Source organism: Ochlerotatus camptorhynchus, unplaced genomic scaffold, assembly GCF_037179485.1.
Source record: "Ochlerotatus camptorhynchus isolate MF236.1 unplaced genomic scaffold, CSIRO-AGI_Acam_v1.1 ptg000452l, whole genome shotgun sequence".
NCBI classification, from domain to species: domain Eukaryota; kingdom Metazoa; phylum Arthropoda; class Insecta; order Diptera; family Culicidae; genus Ochlerotatus; species Ochlerotatus camptorhynchus.
Window position 1 is genome coordinate 228,332 of NW_027040938.1, and position 23,578 is coordinate 251,909.

The following is a 23,578-nucleotide window of genomic DNA, read 5'->3' on the forward strand; positions in this document are numbered from 1 at the left end:
TTGTTTACCGAGTTCGGCGTTTTCCTCGTTTTACAGTTCGTACTGTAATTTTGAGCGATATAGCCTCGAAGAATGGACAGACTATTTTTGTTTGTGTAATGTCGATGTTTTTGTTTTTCCAAATACATTATGAAGTTGGAAGGGAATGAAATATGTTTAATGTATTTTCCATTGAATATTGGATATCCGATCCGATATCGAAATGATATCGATATTTTATAGAAACCGATATCGATACATACGACCTCGTCACAGCACCTGCAATGTTTCGTATTATTCTTTCACCAGTTTTATTCTAAACCATGTGTGTTGATTATTTATCAATTATGTTAAATTTCAGAAGCAATTACGTCTAATATTGACGTATGCGAAAGTGGAACATTAGCTATAACACAGCAGATGTCACAGCTACAACCAATGGCGTCCCCAGATGTTGATATTGCCGAAAGTCCATCGGCATCATTTCAGGTATGTACAACCCCTCTCAACTGGTGTCGAGACCTGCAACAGCAGTTGTCCCTAATAAAAAAAATACCATAAACGAATGATAACACAAATCATAGAACTATTTCATAAATGGTTTGGATGATACCTGGAACAAGTAGTTAAGCAAAATAACCATAACAATTTTATTAGGGATACCAAAGAAAAATACTAAGATGAAACAGTTGGAAGAAAAACTATGTATTTTATTGTCCTCTTTCACGGTCCCTTTTATCCAATGAATACCCCTCGTTTGCAAGGTAATTTTGTGGTTATGCTGTCCCCTCGCTTGAGGTGAAATTTTGCGCTTTTTTTTCATCAAAACAATCACATCAAAATCAGAGATGTCACATTTTTTAATTACTCGATTAACAAACAATCGATTATATTTTGTTCGCTGTGCTGTCATTTTTCCATCAATGAGAATGCAGCACATGTTTGAAATGATCCTCTGCAGAAGTTAATGCTTTTATCAACATGATACAACCAACTGCAAATATTTTAATTTTCGGTTCGTTAAATCGATTATTCAATGAAAAATCGGACATCACTAGATTAATGTGAAACGTCATTTCAAATATAAGGGCCGTTCATAAATAATGAGACAAATTGAAAGGGACCGGGATAATCACAAATTACGTCCCCACGGTAACTGAAATAAACACGAGTGCTGACCGGTTGGTTGTACCAACAATGAATATGGAACTTACTTGACTAGCCCATTTGTCCCAATTACCGTATGCGTGATAATGTTTGCACCATCGTACAAATAAGGTTCCCGTTTCACCTGTGCATACAATGTCTTCGTTTTCTGAAGTGGCAGCGTATTCGTGATTTGCCCCACGCGAAAATGTCGCAAAAAGACATTTCAATCGCCGTGGGAGTGTCCCAGTGGACCGTCAAAAGGGTTTTAGACCGAGAAAAGAAAGGACAACTATCCACGAATGTGGCCACAAGTCGTCCGAGGTCAGCTCGGGTTCCGAAGGTTATCGCTGCTATCAAAAGGAAGATTCGGGTGAATCCAGTGCGTTCAATAAGGAAAATGGCAAAGGAACACGGGATCAGTAGCTATACGGCACGGAAGATCGTAAAGGAAGATTGCGGGGCGAAGTCGAGGGCACGGAAAAAACACACATGATTACCATCCGCATCCGGGAGCTACGAGTCGAACGATGCTAGAAAATCTTGAACTTCCTTAAGCGAAAAAATCCGGTAATCCTGTTCACCGACGAAAGCATGTTTATCGTCGATCCCGTATCAAATTCAAGAGCCGACCGGTATATTAGTTCTCTTCCGATAAAAGGCGTGGTCGATGACAAAGAACGTGTATCTGACCAAGCATCCTGCTAGCGTTATGGTGTTTGGATTGGTGGCTTCCGATGGCAAAAAAATGGACCCGGTGTTCATTCCAGAAGGCGACAAAGTTAACACGGAGGTCTACATCGGACTTTTAAGTAAGTATGTTCTTCCGTGGATCAAAGAACAGTACGGTCCGAAGCCAAATGTTGTATTTCAACAAGATGGGGCTTCGTGCCACACCTCGAACCGCACTCAGAAGTGGTTGCAGGAACATCTTCCATTCTAGGCGAAGGATATATGGCCACCATTCAGCCCTGATCTTAATCCGCTGGATTACTCAATATGGCGTGTGTGTGTGTGTGTGTGTGTGTGTGTGTGTGTGTGTGTGTGTGTGTGTGCGTGTGTGTTTTTTTTTGGCAAGGAAGAAATCTTCAAAAAGGCCATCGTGCCATCGCTAGACGACTGGGCGCACAGTCGCGGTGACACGGTGTGTGAGATTCTTACCGCCATAAAACCTCCTTGGACGCCTTGCCCTTTTCCTCCGGAAGCACTTGTCGTATTACTTCGGAGGGGGCCGTGCATTACGCACCTCACTTTACCTCAGCTAATTGGCGCTTCCAGTTCGCTAATCGTCTCTCCAATTTGTGAGCCATGTAGCTCTCAGCGTCACGTTTTACTCGGTTATCCCCGGTGGTGGATTCAGCCTACTCTGACGAAGAGTTCTCCCGGCTTCGGCTTTCAGTTCGCTCTTGTGTGAGTACATTACTACTTTCTAGTTGGTCTTCTCGCCATTTTCGCTGCAGCGCTGACATGATCTGCGTTACTGCTCTGCTGACGGCGTTAAAGGTGCCCTCCTCTCGACAAATTTCTTCGACGACATTTTCCGTGCTAAGGGCGAGCATATCCTCTCGCACAGCATCAAATCTAGGACATTCGAAGACCACGTGCTCTGGTGATTCTTCCACATTCACACATTCCGGACAGAAGGGTGACGTTGTGTGTCCGAACCGATGCAGGTACTTCCTGAAGCAGCCATGACCAGACAGGAACTGTGTCAAGTGGAAGTTGACTTCTCCATGCTTCCTGTTCACCCAGGTCGAAAGAGTCGGTATTAGCCTGTGTGTCCATCTACCGTTCTCTGCTGCATCCCACTCCTGCTGCCACTTAGCAATCAACTCCGTTCTCACCATTTTTCGTACTGCTCTGGTTTCTCTCGTCATATAGTACTCGTAGTCCTCCGCCAAGTCGATGCCGATTGGGATCATACCGGCGATAAAGCATACTGCCGCCATCGAAATGGTTCTGTACGCACTCACGACTCGCATGGCCATGAGCCGGAACGTACTGCTCAATTTCCTTTGGTTCTGCTTCGTTTTCAGCGCTTCAACCCAGGCTGGACCTCCGTACCTTAGTATCGATGAGGACACAGCCAGAAGACGCCTCTTGCTGCTGCTTGGACCAGAATTGCTCGGCTTGCTTCTGGCTATTGCGTTGATGACCTTCGCCGCCTTCTCGCAAGCATATTCGATGTGGCTATTAAAGTTTAGCCGGTCGTCGATCATCACTGCCAGATACTTTAGCACGCGCTTCGAAACAATGGTGTGCTATCTAACGGTGATTTCTGCCCGTTGCACTGCTTTTCAGCTACTGACCAACATCAGTTCTGTTTTGTCGTGGGCTATCTGCAGCTTCGCTCCTTGCATCCAGTTACCAATCATATCTATCGCCTCGTCCGCCAGCATTTCCACTTCTTTCAGCGTCTCACCGGTTACCGTCCAGACGACATCGTTCGCAAAGCCAACGATCTCAACTCCTTTGGGCAGCTTTAGCGCCAGCACGCCATTGTACATTCCGTTCCACAGCGTGGAACCTAGAATGGAGCCTTGTGGAACTCCCGCCGTGATTCTAAGCGATTTCTGCCCCGTGTCTGCCACGTAGACCAGGACCCGGTTCTGGAAGTAACTACTTAGAATCCTGCAGAGGTAGTCTGGAACCCTCATTCTATGGAGCGCCTTGGCGATGGCCTCCCAGCTGGCGCTATTGAATGCATTCTTCACATCAATCACGGCGCAGTATCGATTTCCTCTCCGCTTCTGTTTGGAAGCTTTCTCGGCTTTGTCAATCACTATCCGAATTGCATCCACCGTCGATCTCCCTTTCCGGAATCCAAACTGCCTCTCCGACAATCCGTGTTCACTCTCCGTGCATTTCGTCAGCCTGTTCAGGATGATCCTTTCCAAGAGCTTTCCGACGGTATCCAGCAAGCATATTGGCCTATACGATGCAGGATCCCCCGGCGGTTTTCCGGGCTTCGGCAACAGCACAAGCTTTTGTACCTTCCACCTATCAGGGAACTGACCCTCGTCCAGACATTTCTGCAGCACCATCCTGAACATGTCCGGGAACGTCTGGATCGCCGCCTTCAACGCCACGTTGGGAATTCCATCCGGGCTGTGAGCTTTATTCGCCTTCAACCCTTTCGCTGCTGCTATGAGTTCCTCGTTGGAGACTTGTTCAACGTTGTCTTCATCTTCCTCGCCATATGGTGTAGGTGGGCAGTTCGTTGGGTCATGCTGTGGGAAAAGTCCCTCCACGATAACTTTCAGCTTGTTGGGACACATTTCAACCGGCATCATTGGACCTCTAATCTTCGCCATCGCGACTCGGTATGCATAACCCCAGGGGTTGGCATCAGCGTCTCGGCATAGCTCCTTGAAGCAGTTTGACTTGCTCAGCTTTATCTTCCGGTTTAGAGCGGCCCTGGCTGCTCGTAACACCACCCTTCGCTCTGCTCTGTCTGCATCAGTTCTTGCTCTCTGAACGCGCCTTCTGATTCAGAGACAAGTAGCACGGAGGGCGCTAAGTGCCTCGTTCCACCAGTAATCTGGGCGCCGTCTGTTACTTGGCTCCGATTTCCTCAGCATGGTTGTGTCACATGCCCTCGCTAACGATTCGGTCAACTCGTCCGCGCTTTGGTCTGGGACGCTGCTGTCTACCCGGAGAGCTTTTACAAAGAGATCCTTGTCGAATGCCTTCGTCTTCCACCTCCGCTTGCTTACTTTCGTTTTCCACATTGCCGTAGGTATTCGTTGGCCAAAGCTGTACCTAATCGCCTGATGGTCACTATGAGTGTACTCCTCACACACTCTCCAGTTAATACTTGCCACTAACGACGGACTACAGAATGTGACGTCGATAATAGATTCCCTACCATCTTTGCGGAAGGTGCTCATGGTTCCTTCGTTGGCCAGACTGACGTCCAACTTTGCCAGACCTTCCAGCAGGCTATACCCTCTTGCGTTGGTAGATCTGCTTCCCCAGTCCACTGCCCAAGCATTGAAATCTCCTCCAATGACGATTGGTCTCCGTCCGGTGAGCTCCCCGGTGAGTCCATCTAGCATCTGGTGAAACTGCTCCATTGTCCATCTCGGGGGTGCATAGCAACTACATACGAAGTTTCCAATTTTGGCGATCACAAAACCTTCGTAAGACCTCGTCACCACTTCTTGTATGGGATACCTGCCCATAACTTTTATTGCCGCCTTCCCTGCTCTATCGGCCACCCAGTTATCGTTATCGGGAGGGACTCGATACAGCTCCGCAATCATTGCAACGTCGCACTTTGTTTCCGTTGTTGACTGCCACAACAGTTGCTGTGCTGTGTCACAATGATTGAGATTTATTTGGGTTATCTTCATTACTATTGGCCCGCTATCGCCTTTTTGTAAGCTGAGCACCTGAAACTGCCTGTTTTATGGCCGTTTCCGTCCTCCTTTCTGCAGAGCATGCACCTCGGTTGCTTCATACAGTCTTTAGCAACGTGCCCCTTCTCTCTGCATTTCCTGCACAGCTCCGATCTTTCAGGGCCTTTGCAGTTTCTCGTCTGGTGACCAAAGTTCATGCACTTAAAGCATCTCTCCATTTCTAATCTAATCTAATCTAACACCAACACAGCCAGTTCTTGAAAGCATCCTGGAAAATGATATATATACCTACATCATTTTTCTTGTCTATTTGATGTATGCTTCACATCGAAGATGCGTCACACATATCAAAACGGCCAGGCGAACTGTGCAGCATTTAAGGGGCAAGATGATTCAGAAAACATCGGGCCTGTTTAAATCGAAGATTTAAACACGATGCTTTAGAATTCAATAAATGGATGAAACGTGGACATCTCGTACCGTACGTTCCGATTATATGATTGGTTGGTCGTTGGAAGCATCAAAGCTAGAAAGGTTAAGTGATGCTCCATTTTCTTCTGACGGTTGGGGCACTAACTCTTGTCCTAGCCTTTTACAACTTATGGCTATAGCACCATTACTCGCTTTCTGAAAAGAGAAAAGGGAAAGAAAAAGGAGAAGGACAAAGGTAAAAGAATTATGTGAAATATATGAACATAAACTATATTTTTGATTTGAAATATTTATACAACATGACGAAGTTTAACATGAACTAGTCCGGTTTATAGTAGTTGCGCGGAATGTCTTCTATCGATTTGAGATAAACAAATGTTCGGATGTATGTAGTCGATTTTTGATGTGCATTGGCAAGCCTTTTCGTGGCCAATAGTCAGGTTCAACGCTGCGACTCAACGAATGATGGATCTAGTGATGGGACGAATGATGGGACGCCTCGTTGTGGTCCTACTTGGCTTCGGAACAGCTTCTCAGCGGCAAATAATAGGGACTTAGAATGAGGAACTAGAAATTGTCTCTTGGGTCTGGTTTTGGCCAGATCAGCAATCGATTATAGATTTAAAAAACTCCACCGAAAAAACAAACGTTCGATCACAGGCACAGCCTCGAATACTCCAGAACTGCTTCTCAGCTCGTCGAAAAACCGCACTTAAAGCATCTCTCCATTTGCTTGGTAAACCGAGGGATAGCTTTCAGGGGGCATACTGACCACCCAACCTTGACTCGTCCTGTCTTCAGCAACTCGTTAGCTGCGTCCGTCGCAAGTCGTATCGACGCCGTTTGTGTACCACCGCCCGAAAAAAAAAATTGCAGTGAAATTTTCAGTGGAAACAATGCTCTAACATTAATATTTATTGTCGACAATAAAAATGATTATTATAATGTTGTACCCTTCCGAAAACGGCAAAAGTGCTACCTAGATGTGAAGGTACATAATAAAATGTTGTTACAATGATTTTTATCGTATTTTTCATTTATTTTATTGTTAACATTAAATATTGATGTGTTGTCATTGTGGGTTACGTCACGAACAATAAAAATAAATCTAATTGAAGCATGCAGACTATGAGAGGGTCAGCAACACTGCCAATGTAATCAAGATAGGCGCTGCCCGTATGGCTCTGGCTTTGACAGTTCGTTTGGCTGACCGATATCAGACTTCAAGAGCAAATTTTCATTATGTCGTAAGTAACATTCGCACCATTCCGAGAAAAATAATGTTTTGTTTTGATGACCGAAAAGTTATTCCTATTTCCAAGTAAACACATATAATCTCATAGTGATAGCAATGTTTAACATATTTAGCAGGGTTTTAATCATACAAATGCAAATCGCTAGCTTTCATGGTAAAAAATACTGGTTTTTGAGTCAAAAGTTATTATACGTCGTTTGGGCCACTTAAGTCAAAGTGTATTTACCAGGATATTCGGGAGAATTATCAATTACGTCTCCTTACGTGCAGCCCATTCATCATTTTAGGACTACCGAAATCATCTTAGCAACAAACAGTTCGATTTATTCACTTTAATAATGAGAAAGCGAAACGACGAACGTACAATTTTCACGGGTTTCTCAGCGCTGTTACTTAAGTCAAACGGCATCTCCATAGTAACATCGAAAACTATTTTGATCGGAAGGTGATTACGTCAAAAAGCAATTTGACTGGCAAATAAATTTAAAAATGGGATTTGATCCTATATTCGGACAGTATATAGTGTAATAGCAGGAGAATCGATTGACACTGATAGCTCGACTTTGTTTACCTTTGTTACATTCGAGTCAATTGAACGCCTACGACCAGATCGGTTTGAGTTGAATTCAACTCACCTGCCTCATCTAAATCCCGCTTAATGCAGACCTTTTCCGTGCAGTCAATAATCATACAATAATAATTAAAAAAAATACTCTCTAAAGTACACTGTTATTTTTTTAATCAATAAATTCTCCAACCAACAGTAAAATAACAATAATATATACTGTAATTGAAAAAAAATTATATGGGGAAATCTCGAAAATTTCATTGTTAAGATACTTAACAACCCCCCTTTTTTATTGTAAATTTTCCATTTACCATGAAATTTACTGTTTAGTACAACATAAATCAACAATATAAATCATTGTTAAGACAATAATTTTCGTCTTATTGTTACATTATTTTTAAATGTATTTTTGTTGTTATTTTTTTTTCGGGCGTACGCCTTCCTCAACCGGATTGTCATAGGCACATCTCCCAGATTGCATTGAACCTTCAGCGCACATCGCACCTCGTCTTCCGTTGTGTTCTCATCCAGATCCTTGCAATCGACCACTGACTCCTGCGATAAGGCTCTTACGTTTGCGTCCTCGCCAAGAGATTTTTCGACGAGTTCCTTGAAGGCTGAACTCCTAACCGACGGGTCCTTCTTCAGCTCGAAGAGCATCTCGCCTTTCTGGGTGCGCCTGGTTTTCACCACGTTCTTGCCTAGTTGCTTCAACTCCGGATCCTCTCTCACTTTCCGGAGGAGTGCTGCGTATGTCGTTTTGTCTTTCGCCTCGAAACCAGAGCGTTGCCCTTACTTCTCTCCCTACGATTCCTTGGGCTTTCCTTCTTCTTGACTTCCTTCTTCCTCTTTTCCGTCTTCTTCTTCTCTTCCTCTTCATTCTTATTTTCCTTCTCATCCTTATTCTTCTGTTCCTTCATTCTTTGTTTCTCTTCCTTCAGTTTTTTCCTCTTCTCTTTCTGGTTTTCGACTTTACGCCAATCACTGTCTTCTCCGTCTTCGTATTCGTCCCCGTTTTCGTCGTCCTTGTGTTTTTTGGGGTCCTCTTCGTCTCCTGGCGTTTCCCTATCTCTTTTCTCCGGACGTGAATTCGTTGATCCCTTCGGCGTCTCCTGCGCTTCAGCCAGCATTGTATTCTCCTTGGCCTCAAGCAGAGCCTTTTCGGCCGCTTCGGCTCTTCTTCTCCATTCTTGCAGTTCCCGATCTACCACAGCTATGCCGGATTTGATGACCGTCGCTAGTAGCTTGACCTCTTTGTGTATGTTGTTCTTATCCTTCACGAACACATATAGCTGATCGATCTTCCTCCTAACCTCCGTCATTTTGGTTCTTCCAAACTGCAATTCTTGCTGTTTGCCACTGCTGGATTTCGATGTAAATATTTGGCATGGCACCGCACCTAGCTGCTTTCCTTGGGATCCATGCTGTTCCACTTGGGGTATGCTACTACTGGAACTCGCTGTGGTCGCCTGGTTCGACGCTGGTGATCTCTGCAACTTTCCGCTTCTTGCAAACACGTTCGCTCCTCCGTTTATTTTGTCCGGCGTGCAGCCGTCGTCGTTTTTATTTGTGTTTTTTTTCTCATTATTTTTGGTGTTTTCGCCGTTTTTCTCCATTTTGTTGTGTCCCCCCTCCAGACCGCTATCTCCACTCATAGTAGTAGTCGCCTATCGTGATCTCATGGTTGTCTATGCAAGCAGGGAGGCCATGCTAGGGTTGACACGATCCCTTATGAAAACCGTGTTCAGAGCCAGATCGGCGTAAGTCAGGACTGTTACATCTGAGCCTACTACCACCATCTAAGGTGACGAGTTTCGAACGTATCCGGAGGCCTGCCAAGGTTTTACCGGGACGAGGGCAGCCGCACCATTAGCCCACTCGCCATTTCAAGAAGGTGTCACCCTTCTTTACTCAGGGAGCAGAATAGCACGACTGTCAGCCCTGCGCGTGTGATCCAATCAGTGTGCCGTGTCGTGTCCATTATGTCATGCCGTGACCAGTATGCCGTAGTTAGGATCTTACTGGCATCCATCCTAATGTGCCCGTTGGCACACGTAGAAGCCCTGTAGAGGGGGCCCACCTTCCCTGTCAGCATACGACCAAGGTCCCACCGGGGTTATTACCCGATCTTTCCTATGGTTACTCGCACCCCAGCTGGCACCGCGAGGAGGTAAGGATAGGTGTTAATGGACAAAAGGCTAAGTGACCACGCCCACGGAAGGTGTTGGGGTCTATTTTATACCTGCAGGTACACGAAGTACCAATGGTTCGCATTAGTCCAGTCGTTTGCCAACCTATGTGTGTGTGTGTGTGTGTGTGTGTGTGTGTGTGTGTGTGTGTGTGTGTGTGTGTGTGTGTGTGTGTGTTGTGTGTGTGTGTGTGTGTGTGTGTGTGTTTTCTCTCTCTCTCTCTCTCTCTCTCTCTCTCTCTCTCTCTCTCTCTCTCTCTCTCTCTCTCTGTGTGTGTGTGTGGTGTTTTTTTTTTTATATATATAGTAAGGTTTAGGAAAGCTTCAAGAAGCCTGGCCTGTAGTGAAGGTGGCACGGTGTGGTATCCACTAGTTGCCTAGTGCAACTCCACTAAAACCCATTCCTTACTCTCTCCTCTGCCTAGATCCCCCCGGGACCACTGTGAAGCGACTACTTCGGGGGGTGGCTGTGCTCATGCACTTGTCGTACTCTCAGCGCTAGCTGGCGTTGCTAGATCGCTGCTCTTCTCGTTGCTGACGGTATTCCAAGAGTCCTCCTCTCGACACATTTCATCGACGAAATTCTCCACGTTAAGGACGGGCATCTCCGTTCGCACTTCCTCGAACCATGGACAGTCGAAAATCACATGTTCCGGCGTTTCATCGACGTTGCCACACTCCGGACAGAGGGGTGACGCTGCGTGTCCCAACCGATGCAGGTATTTCCTGAAGCAGCCGTGGCCAGACAGGAACTGCGTTAGGTGGAAATTGACTTCTCCGTGTTTTCTGTTCACCCAGGTCGAAAGAATCGGTATTAGTCTATGTGTCCATCTACCGTTCTCCGTCGTGTTCCACTCCTGTTGCCACTTAGCCAATGACTCCACTCTCACAACTTTCCGTACTCTTCCGGCTTCTCTCTGCCTGTAGCACTCGCTGTCCTCCGCCAGGGTGATGCCGATAGGGATCATACCGGCGATAACGCATACTGCTTCCGACGAGATGGTTCTGTACGCACTCACGACTCGCATGGCCATGAGCCGGAACGTACTGCTCAGTTTCCTTTGGTTCTGCTTCGTTTCCAGCGCTGGAACCCAGGCTGGACCTACATATCTCAGTATCGATGATGACACGCTGGCCAGAAGACGCCTCTTGCTACTTCTGGGACCAGCGTTGTTCGGCATGATTCTAGCTATCGCGTTAATGGCCTTCGAAGCCTTCTCACAGGCATATTCGACGTGGCTGTTGAAGTTTAGCCGGTCATCGATCATGACTCCCAGGTATTTTAACACACGCTTCGAGGCTATGGTGTGCTCCCCGACGGTGATTTCTGCCCGCTGTACCGCTTTACAGTTACTGACCAATAACACTTCCGTTTTGTGGTGGGCTATTTGCAGCTTAGCTCCTTTCATCCAGTTACCAATCATGTCGATTGCCTCGGTTGACAACACTTCCACCTCTTCCAGCGTCTCGCCTGTTACCGTCAAGACGACGTCGTCCGCAAAGCCAACGATCTCAACTCCTTTGGGCAGTTTCAGCATTAGCACGCCGTTGTACATCCCGTTCCAGAGCGTTGGACCAAGGATGGAGCCTTGTGGAACTCCCGCTGTAATCCTAATCGATCTCTGTCCCATGTCTGTCTCGTAGACCAGAACCCGGTTCTGGAAATAACTCCTCAGGATCCTGTACAGGTAGTCAGGGACCCTAATTCTATGCAGTGCTTCGGCGATGGCCTCCCAGCTGGCGCTGTTGAACGCATTCTTAACGTCGATCGTTATCACGGCGCAATATCGATCTCCTCTCCGCTTCTGTTTGGACGCCTTTTCAGCTCTCTCGACCACTGTCCGAATTGCATCCACCGTCGACCTCCCTTTCCTGAATCCGAACTGCCTCTCCGACAATCCGTGCTCACTCTCCGTGTATTTCGTCAGCCTGTTTAGGATGATCCTCTCCAAGAGTTTTCCGAGTGTATCCAGCAGACATATAGGCCTGTATGATGCTGGATCCCCCGGCGGTTTTCCTGGTTTCGGCAGCAACACTAGCTTTTGTATCTTCCACCTGTCAGGGAAGTGATCCTCGTTCAGGCATTTCTGCAGCACCATCCTGAACATGTCCGGGATGACTGGATCGCCGCTTTCAACGCTACGTTGGGGATTCCATCCGCACCGGGAGCTTTCTTAACCTTCAATCCTTTCGCCACTGCTACGAGCTCCTCGTTGGTGATTTCGACGTTATCTCCCTCTCCTTCTCCGTACGGTGTAGGTGGCCAGGTTGTTGGGTCGTGCTTCGGGAAAAGTCCTTCCACGATGACTTTCAGTTTCTCTGGGAACATTTCAGCGGGTATCGTTGGACCTTTGATCTTCGCCATCACGACTCGGTATGCGTCGCCCCAGGGGTTGGCATCAGCTCCTTAAAACAGTTTGACTTGCTCTGCTTTATCACTCGTTTAAAAGCGGCCCTGGCCCGCTCGAAACACTTCTCTTCGTTCCTCTCTGTCTGCTTCCGTTCTTGCTCTCTGGACACGTCTTCTGGCTCTGAGACAACTAGCGCGGAGAGTGCTAAGTGCCTCGTTCCACCAGTAGACTGGACGCCGTCTGTTATTTGGCTCCAGTTTCCTCGGCATGGTCGTGTCACATGCTCTCACTAACGTTTCTGTCAGCTCGTCCGCATTTAGATCTACGGGACTCCCGTCCACACGAAGTGCCTCAACGAACAAATCCTTGTCGAAAGCTTTCGTCTTCCACTTTCGGTCACAAGTTCTCGTCCTCCGTACTGCCACAGTATTCCGTTGGCCGATGCCATATCGTATCGCCTGATGGTCGCTATGGGTATATCCTTCGCACTCTCTCCAATCCATGTTTGCCATCAGCGACGGACTGCAGAAAGTAACGTCGATAATGGATTCTCGGCCATCTCTGCGAAAAGTGCTGCTGGTGCCTTTATTGGCCAGCATAACTTCCAGTTTTGCCAGAGCTTCCAACAGACTGTGCCCTCTTGCATTGGAACACCTGCTTCCCCACTCCACTGCCCAAGCATTGAAGTCTCCTCCGATGACTAACGGTCGTCGTCCGACCAGCTCTTCGGTAAGTCCATCCAGCATCTCCATCGTCCATCTGGGGGGTGCGTAACAACTACACATGAAGATTCCGTTGATTTTGGCGATCACGAAGCCTTCGTATAAGCTCGCAACCACTTCTTGAATGGGGTATCTGCCCATAACTTGTATATCAGCCATCCCAGCTCTATCCGCAACCCAGTTACCGTTATCGGGAGGGACTCGATACGGTTCCGCAATGATTGCAACGTCGCACTTTGTTTCTGTTGTCGACTGCCACAACAGTTGCTCAGCAATGTCGCAATGATTGAGGTTTATTTGGGTTACCTCCATTACTGTTGGCCTGCCATCGCCTTTTTGTATGCTAGGCATTTGAAGCCTCCCGTCGTATGAACGTTACCGTCCTCTTTTTTGCAGAGCATACACCTCGGATGCTTCGTGCAGCCTCTTGCAATATGGCCTTTCTCTCCGCATTTCCTGCACAGATCAGATCTGTCAGGGCCATTGCAGTTCCTCGCCTGGTGACCGAATCCCATGCACTTGAAGCATCGCTCCAGTTGCTTGGTAACCCGAGGAGTGGCTTTCAGCGAGCACAATGACCAGCCAACCTTGACCTTGCCCGTCTCCAACAGCTTATTCGCTGCAACTGTCGAAAGCCGTATAACCGCCGTTTGCATGCCGCCGTACGCCTTCCTCATGCGGATTGACATCGGGACATCTCCCAGATCACAGTGCACTCTCAACGCACTTCTTAGCTCCTCTTCTGTGGTGATCTCGTCCAGGTCCTTGCACTCGACCACTGTCTCCTGAGCTCTTACGCTCGCCCCTTCGCCAAGAGACTTTTCAACGAGCTCCTTGTAGGCTGAGCTCTTGATAGCAGGATCCTTCTTCAGCTCAAAGAGGATCTCGCCTTTCTGGGTTCGCCTGGTTTTCACCACGTTCTCTCCTAGTTGCTTCAACTCCGGATCCTCTCGTACCTTCCGGAGGAGTGCTGCATACGACGTTTTGTCCTTAGCTTCGACGATCAGAGCATCGCCCTTACTTCGCTCCCGACGAGTCCTGGGTATCTCCTTCTTCTGTTCATCTTTCTTCTTCACGTCTTTTTCCTTCCGTTTTTCCACTTCTCCTTCGGCTTCTCGACGGTACGCCAGCCTTCCTCCTTGTTGTCTTCTTTGTCGTTCTTGACTTTTTTCAACTCCTCTTCCTCTCCTGGCGTTTCCCTTTTCCTCTTCTCCGAGCGTGGATTTCGAGGTCCCTTTGGCGTCTCCTGTATTTCAACTGCTGCTTTCTCCTTGGCCTCGATCAGTGCCCTTTCGGCAGTCACGGATCTCGTCCTAAGCGCATCCTGTTCACGTTCGGCAGCAATAATGGCGGATTTGATGCCCATCACCATTTCCTTTATTGCCTTGTGGACGTTGCTCTTATCCTTGATGAAGTCATGGAGTTCATTGATCCTCCTCCTGACCTCCATCAATTTGGTCTTCCCAAGCTGCAATCCTTCTTGGGATGTACTACTGCTGGATTTCGGTGTGAACACCTGGCTTAGCATAAGACCTAGCTCTCCTTGGTGTCTTTGCTGCTCACCTTGGGGCTTACTGCTGCTGTTGGAACTCGCTGTGGCCTCCAGGTTCAACACTGGTGATCTCTGCAATATCCCACTCCTTGCGAACACGTTCGCTCCTCCGTTTTCAATTTCTGGCGTCTTGCCGTCGTCCTTCATATTTTTTTGGGTTTTCTCATTTTCTTCTATTTTGTTTTTTTCTCCGTTTTTCTCCATTATGTTGGGTCCCCCCTCCGGGCCGCTATCTCCACTCGTTGTATGTAGTCGCCTATCGTGATCCCATGGTTATCTATGCAAGCAGGGAGGCCATGCTAGGGTTGACAAGGTCCTTCATGGGGGCCGTGTTCAGAGCCAGATCGGCGTAAGTCAGGAATGTTACATCTGAGCCTACTACTCACCAATCACCAATTGGTGACGAGTTTTGAACGTATCCGGAGGCCTGCCAAGGTTTTACCGGGACGGGGGCAGCCGCACTATTATCCCACTCGCTGTTTCAAGAAGGTGTCACCCTTCTTTACTTAGGGAGCAGAATAGCACGACTGTCAGCCCTGTAGCGTGGTATCCAATCCATTGTGCCGGGTCGTGTCCATAGTTCCATGCCGTATCCAGTATGCCGTAATAAGGATCTTACTGGCGTCGATCCTAATGTGCCGGTTGGCACTGCTGCGGGTTGACGAAGCATTTCCTCGATTGCCGTGTTATGGTTACCGCGCCAGTGTTCGCGTCGCACCCCCTCACTTTGCTATTGTCAGAAGGGCAACATTGCCCAGGCTACACCACGGGGAGGTGTGAGGTAGGAACTTGGGAGGACCAGAGATAGGAAAAGCGCTCTTCCCAGGTTGTCAACTCACCATTTGTAGCCCTGTGTGTGTGGTGTGTGTGCGTGTGTGTGTGTCTGTCTGTGTCTGTGTGTGTGTGTGTGTGTGTGTGTGTGTGTGTGTGTGTGTGTGTGTGTGTGTGTGTGTGTGTGTGTGTGTGTGTGTGTGTGTGTTTTTTTTTTTATAGTAAGGTTTAGGAAAGCTTCAAGAAGCCTGGCTCCGGGGGTGGCTCTCAGCGCTAGGGTGTTTGGTTCATAGGGTCGGAAATGACTGCTAAGTGGGTAATTCAACATTTTATGTTTTCTTTTATTGCCAACTTTGGTTAACTATATTTTTTTATCTTAATGTGGTTTTCTGATTTCAACATACTAAATGAAAGATTTAAGTCTTAACTATCAGTGCTCTTAAGAAAAAAAAACTCGATTAAAGTTAATTATCATACATTAAAATTGAAAAGTATGTTGAAAGTACAAAAAAACTGGTGAAATTTCATTCATTTTAGTGTTTTTAAGTTGACAATTTTCATTACTGTTAATTTAGTTGTTCTACAAAACATACACCATGCAGTTCCCTTGATTTGTGCCTTTGGTAGTAACCTTGTAGCAAAGATATTTCATTAACCCACAAATCAATTCCTCGAACAAGGCAATGGATACACCACCCTTATGTGATCGCAGTGCCATCTCGTGAGTGCACATTGAAACTGTTGGGAGTCCCCCGCCAACTTTACCACCAGGGCTCAATAAATGACAGATGTCAGTATGACATATGCCAGTGTCCAGTGTGGACGTTGATGATCAGCCGAGGGAAGAGGATGATCGATGTCATCATCATTATATTGCGATAGCAAGATTCTCACTTCGTTATGATTGCATCCATTTTCAATCATTACCACGTTATACGCATCAGAAAAGCTTGAGAAAACAATAATAAATGCAGATACGTCCCTTCGAAAAAGTAATCAAGAATTGATGATTTATGAAGCTGTTGCTCAACATAATAGAAGTTGCATAGAAGTATACATGGAAAAAACGCAACGTATCAAAATCATTGCTAAACAAACATAATAAAATATGCCGTCTTCCTTGGCCAACGCTGCACGCTATTGGCTATTCAAAAATTACGATGGAATAATGATTACTTTTCTATTTTATAAAGAAGGTATTTTTCAATGACGGCGAATTAAATCGTAAACTAAAGCTGCCGAAGCTGAGTGATGACGATGAGTGATGACACCACTTCGTGTTTTGATTTGCGCTGTACCCTCCGAGATGGCACTGCAATCACATAAGGGTGGTGTATCCATTGCCTTGTTCGAGGAATTGATTTGTGGGATATCTTGTTATTGAAATATCTTTGGTCTTACGTATAGACTGTCCATCTTTATCCCAGTGATCGATCATCATAAAATAATCACCATCATCATCCGTCAATAGCCGCATTGTAGCAGCAGCAAACGGAATACATACCTAGCTGCACCGGCTGATAGGTTGTTTACACAACCGGCATAAGTATTAGACAACACATTTTGCAAGTCCATTGCCTCCCTATTGTAGTTTTGTTATGCCTTGTGGCGCGTGGCTCTGTCTCTCACCCCTGGTAAGGTTGTATGGTTCATAGTGAGACAACTTGTTGCAACTAGATATAAGTTTTTTTTTCGATTTCTTTTCTCTTTGATTTGCTTGTACGCCGTGCAAAAAAAAAAATTTAATAGTAATTAAAACTAATCAATTGGAGAAGGTTTTCATTTTTTTTTTCCTTCTTAAGGCCCCCGTCTGGAAGTATTATTGACATTATTCCCTTGCTGGGATGTTTTAGTACATCTGGGAAAACCCACAAAAATGGGCTGGAAAAATAAGCTAATCGAAAAATCGAAGCACACTACGTTGTAGCATAACTTTCTGGCAACATGATAGTTGGAAATTTTTTGGGAAAATCCAACTCACAAAAAAACTGGGTTGTTTTTCCGACATGAAGACCACCCAATTCCGGCCACGTGATTGCATATGTGTAGACACCATGTTCTATCTTTCCCCTCTGATAGCTCGTGATCTTTATTCTAAAGTACATCATCCTCCATTTCACCCTGAATGACAAAGTTTATCTGCAGGTCGATGAAACTAGCTAGGTTACTAGTTGTTTGGAGTAAACATATAAATATTGTTTGGGAAGCAATATATGCAATAAGCAAAATATCCTCCCACTTTGATATTGACTATATAATCTACACAGCAGGTATTATTGATTTCCGTGTCTAAGAATCACATTCAACACTTCATATGGTATAATTGCCAATACCTCAAAAAGCTCCGCGATGCGGATAGAGTCCCTATTGACAGTGTGATTTGTTGTAAGATGTAGATCTCACCAGCTCGGTTCAGTTAATAATTACGATACTACAGTGGATAATGACAAGACTTTGCTATGATGTATTCAGAAAGCTATTACATTCATGATTACAATTTATAAATTTTACACTAAAAGACTCCTGAAATAAGGTTTGAATGAAACTGGTTAGCAGCTATCGGTTATCATTACCTCCCGATAATCACATTATTGTTGTTTAGCGATTATCGAATTATACTGACGTTTTATCTGTAATAGACGTAATAGTAAAAGTAATAGTTTTTGGTTTGTTTGACAAACCGCGGTAACTTAACATAGGTAGTGTAACAGTCAATTTCCGGCAAATATTAAAAGCCACAATATCTTGCGACTACGATACATATCATTCTCATTAGAAGTGATCATCCCTACTTTCAGAAGAAAGAAATATTTATTTGCTTCGCGAAGAACGTCGTCAGCTTAGCGTACACTAATGTTCATAAATGTGGGGTTCCCTAGATGTTTCACTATCATGTATCTCTCATATCTAACATCAGCGAAAAGGTACTTTACAACATTATTCTAGAAAGTTGCAAAGAATATCAGGCGTAACATTTCATAACGGCACAAACAGTTTTGTAAACAAAAGTTGTAAGGCCCTTTACACGCGAACCGAAGTACGCCCACGCAAACCAATGCAATTATCGGAAAGGGGAAAGTGTCCCCCAGTCGATGATGTTGTTGGTTTACGTGGGTGTTCTTCGGTTCACGTGTAAGGGGCCTTACAAACTTGTGTTTACAAAAACTTTTGTGCCGTTATCAAATGTTGCGCCTGATATCATCAACATTTATGCATCATATCATTTTATCCTTCATATCCAAATCAAGGTCAAATAGGCTAGGTGATGTAGAATTTAATTTTTTATTTATGTGTTCGCGAACTTATCCTTGGTAGTGTACGAACAGAAACAGTGCAATGACGTGTACTAAAACCGAATATGAGCAACAGTTGTTCGTATTTTCGATTTTCATAAACCGGACCGACGCATCTATCAGTTCCAGTCTACAGCATGATGTGCTCCTCTCTACACATGTCAGTAGGGAGTACGTAGACTTGGATATATTATGGTCAACATTCTTATGTTGAACAGGCCTCCCCCGATACTGCACCTTGAAGGATGTTTCTTATGGTTTCCGAGAACGCCAAGTAACCAACTCCAGTGATATGTAAGAAAATAAAACCCGTGATTTCAGTAACTACATGTGGTGTTCAGCATTTTCGCGGAGAAGCTACCTCCCCCATACTTGAAAAGTGGTTCCTGTGAACATTCCTTAGATTCGGTAATATTTTTACGAGTTTTTAGAAATGCCAAGTGACCATCTTCATTGATATTTATGTTCAACTGCCGGTGATTTCAGTGAGAGGAAATTAACCTCCATGTGGGTTCAGCATTTTAACAGAGAACCAGCCTTCTCTGATAGTGTACCTTGAATAATAGGTCCTAAGGTCATTCATGAAATCCTGAAATATTTTTCCGAGTTATCAAGGGACCAGTGATGGGAAAGTTCGCAAAAAATCACTATGACTCGCGAACCCTTGGAGAACTTCGTGCAATATCGCGAACTTTTCCAACACTGCAAGGTACCATTCAATGGTATTTGAGTTCCCACACCACTGTTTTCAGTAAGAGGAAATTATCCTAAATGTGGGTTCAACATTTTCATGGAAAACCGACCTTCTCCGATACTGAACCATGAAATAGTTCCTATGGTCATTCCTGAGATCCGGAAATATTTTTACAAGTTTCTTGAAAGGCTAAGGGACCAACTTCATTGATATTTGACTTCAATTACTGGTGATTTTAGTAAGAGGAAATTAACCTAAATGTGGTGATCTATATTTGTATGGAGAATAGGTCCTCCCCTATACTGAACCTTGAAGAAAAGTTCCTACGACCAGTCCTGGGATCCGCAAATATTTTTCCAAGATTTTTGAAATGTCACCAATTGCAATGATACATAAGGTTAAATACCAGCTATTTCTACACTGGGTAATCAACTTAGTACTGATCATTATTTTTATGAAGTTCCTCCCTTCCCCGATAGTGCAACTTGAAGTTATATTTCCTGTGACCATTCCTGAGTGCTGGATTTTTTTTCAAGGTTATTGAAATGCCAAGGAACCAAGTTTAATGCCACTTGAAATCAAATACCACTGATTTCAGTGAGAGGAAGTTAATCTAAATGTGGGTTCTGCATTTTCATGGTGAATAGGTCTTCCCCAAACGGCGCCGGTGGTGTAGTGGTAAGCGTGATTACCTCTCACCCCAGTAGGCCTGGGTTCAATCCCAGTCGGCGCCGCCGGGATGTTCTGAGGCATAACATCTCTGATCACGCCTTCCTTCGGATGGGAAGTAAAGCCGTTGGTCCCCGGTTCATGAGTTAATGGGTCGATAGGTAGGGTCCAGGTGTGGGAGCTGCCTTCCTGGCACGTCGGTAGCATTGGTGCTCAGCACGGAAAACAAGATCGACGGAAAAAACAAACCAAAGGAAAAAAAAAAAAGGTCTTCCCCGATGTTGTACTTTGAAGGATAGTTCCTATGACTATTCCGGAGATCCGGAAATATTTTTCAGAGTTTTTTTTTAATGTCAAGCGACTAACATCAATGCTAATTATATGAGTTCATACACTGGTGTGTTCCGTAAGATAAAATCAACCTTAATGTGGGTTCTGCATTTTCATGGAATGCCGGCATTCCCTGATACTGTACCTTGACGAATAGTTCCTGGGATTCAGATATATTTTTTGAGTTTCTTGAAATACCAAGAGACCAATTGCAATGATATTTGAGCTCAAACATTGCTATTTGCAATAACAGGAAATCATCCTAAATTTGGGTGCAGCATTTTCATGTAGGCCTCGCTTAACTCAGTCGGTAAAGGCGCAGCTACAAAGCAAGACCATGCCTGGACGTTACTGGGTTCGATTCTCGATTCTGAGCATAGAGTATCATTGTACTTCCCAGGGTTGCTTCCACTCACTTGCTATAAAAAAATATTATTCGGAATTATGCAATCATTAGATGCAATAATGCTATGTTGTACTTGTAAGTAACAAGAAGAGGTAGTAAAGTATGTGTCTGACTCATAAAATCTGTCAATTTTGCTTTAAGAGCGTCACAATTAGCGATCTTATAATTCGTGAGCGTTCACTCAGAGTGAGCGCTCACGAGTCGTAAAATCGCTGATTGTGACGCACTGAAAGCAATTTTGACAGATTTTAAGTGTCAAACATATACTTCATGACCTCCTCTTGTAACTTACAAGTACTAATTAGTATTATACTATATCATGATTTCATAATTCAGAAAAACATTTTTTTAAAGCAAGTGAGTGGAAGTAACCCTGGTACTTCCTACTCAATTACACAATGCAAAAATGGTACCGGCTTCGAAAGCTCTCAACTGTGGAAGTGCATATAGAAATCTAAGTTGAGAGCACGCAATAAGCTTACAATGCGAACAATAAGAAGAAGATTTTCATGGAGAACCGGCCTTTCCTGATACTGGACCTTGAAAAATAGTTTCAAGGCCATTTCTGAGATCGGAAAATATATTGTCGAGTGTTGTGAAATGAAACGTGATAATCTTCAATGATTTATGAATTCAAATAAACGCAGGAAAACATTCTGAATTTTACTGGTGATGTAAACATCCATGCAAGCAAACATTCATGCATGTAAACTTCCATTTCACGTAAACTAGCAACTTGCAAGAAATGTTATTTACAAATATGGACAGTTGCGTATAACAAATGGAATATTTCATTGCATGTCTCATAAATTTACACGATCTACAATGTAAACCTGTATGATATATGACACTCCATTTATGTGCATCATAGTAACGGTATTTTACACTACTTTTTTAAACTGTGAAGACAATTTACATACACGTGGATTTACCGAATTGTAGAGTTTAGCATATTCATGGAGATAAGACTACGGAGCCTTCCTTAGCTCAGTCAATTTTAGCATACACACCAAAAAAATATGAATTTTAATGGTGATGTAAATATCCATGCATGCTAAAATTGAAGCATGTAAACTTCCTTTTAACGTAAACTAGCAACTTGCAAGAAATATTGCTTACAAAGATGGATGGTTGCATACAATATTTAGAATATTTCATTGAATGACTCATACATTTACACGATCTGTAATGTGAATTTGTATGATATGTGACGCTCCATTTATGTGCATCATAGTGACAGAATTTTACACTACTTTTTCGAACTGTGTAGGTCCATTCTGGAGGCGGCTGGGTCCGATTCCTAGTTAAGTTCGGTGGTTATTCATCTTTGCAAACATTGTATATATTTACGTTATTTGACAAATCTCAGCTAATCATGACATTCACTTATTGCAAACAAAATTAATGAAGAAAACAATAGTACTGCAGTCCTGATTATCAGAGTTTTGTCAAATAATGCAAATATAATTGACCTGTGCATCGAAGAACTGAGTATGATTGTACCGCTTTCCCTCGAAGAACGCATTGCCGACTGCCACCGCTTTTTCTCGGCGGGTTTTCAACCAACCGCTCTCATTTTCTGAGAGTGGCTAGTTCTCTATTGACAACATGCATTGACTAACATGCAAAAAATCATACCAACTGGTTGAAAACCCGCCGAAAAAGACGTGACGTTTTTTCCCCATACCATTTCCATGACATTTACTCTGGTTAAGACACTATTTACTAACAAAATTGACAGACAATGTTTATAATGTTTATCAAGTTTATCTAGTGAATATATTATGATCATTCATAATATAGTGCGTAGATGTACCTTGTCAACAACAGAAAATCACCTAATTGTTAAATAAAAGCTACGCCCAAGGACAGAATGTGATTTGTGGGCTCGAGTCCCGCCATCAATACCTTTTTTTACTCTTTTCTTATGCACACATTCATGCCCTGCTCATCATATGTGTCTGTGAAAGACTCTTGAAAGCAAATACCTTGACTTCTTCTTCTTCTTATTCGCATTTTTAAGCTTATTGCTTAGCGCATATTAGCTTATTGCGTGCTCTCAACTTAGTGTTCTAAATGCAATTCCACAGTTATTAATTGAGAGCTTTTGATGCCAATAACAATGCATGAATTTGTATATTGTGTGGCAAGCACAATGATACTCTATGCCCAGGGAAGTCGAGAAAATTTCCAACCCGAAAGATTCCCTCGACCGGACCGGGAATCGAACCCTCCGCCTCCGGCTGTCGAATGCTTTTTCTATGTCTAGAAGAGCAACTCCAGTTGAGTGGCCTTCAGATTTGTTTGAATGAATTAAATTGGTAACTCTTAAGAGTTGTTGAGTAGTTGAATGCCCATGGCGAAATCCAAACTGCCCATCTGCAAAAATTGAGTTCGTATTGATGTGAAGCATCATTCTATTCAAAATTATCTTTTCAAAAAGTTTACTTATTGAAGAAAGCAAACTTATTGGACGGTAGCTAGAAGCTTCAGCTGGATTTTTATCCGACTTCAAAATTGGAACAACTTTTGCATTTTTCCATTTATCAGGAAAGTATGCCAAATGGAAACATCTGTTAAATAATTTTACCAAGAAAGACAAGGTACTCTCTGGGAGTTTTTTGTTGAGGATATAGAAAATTCCATCATCACCTGGAGCTTTCATATTTTGAAACTTTTTAGTTAAAGACCTTACTTCGTCCAAATCAGTCCCCCAGGAATCATCAAAAATATTTTCCAGGGAGAAAATATTCAGATAATCCTGAGCAACCTGATTCTAGTAAGATTCTAGTTAGTAAGACCCAAACTGAAATTATGGGAACTCTCGAATTGCTTAGCAAGTTTCTGAGCTTTTTTCCAAA

The 23,578-nt window shown here is 44.2% G+C and overlaps 1 protein-coding gene across 1 annotated transcript in view; it reads left to right on the forward strand.

The window, feature by feature from the left end:
* Nucleotides 1-23,578, forward strand: part of LOC135712007 (protein ILRUN) — a 176,668-nt gene that overhangs the window by 127,759 nt on the left and 25,331 nt on the right. The window contains exon 5 of the mRNA XM_065234974.1: nucleotides 341-468. Coding sequence (XP_065091046.1) covers nucleotides 341-468 — 128 coding nt within the window. The remainder of the gene's footprint in view (nucleotides 1-340; nucleotides 469-23,578) is intronic.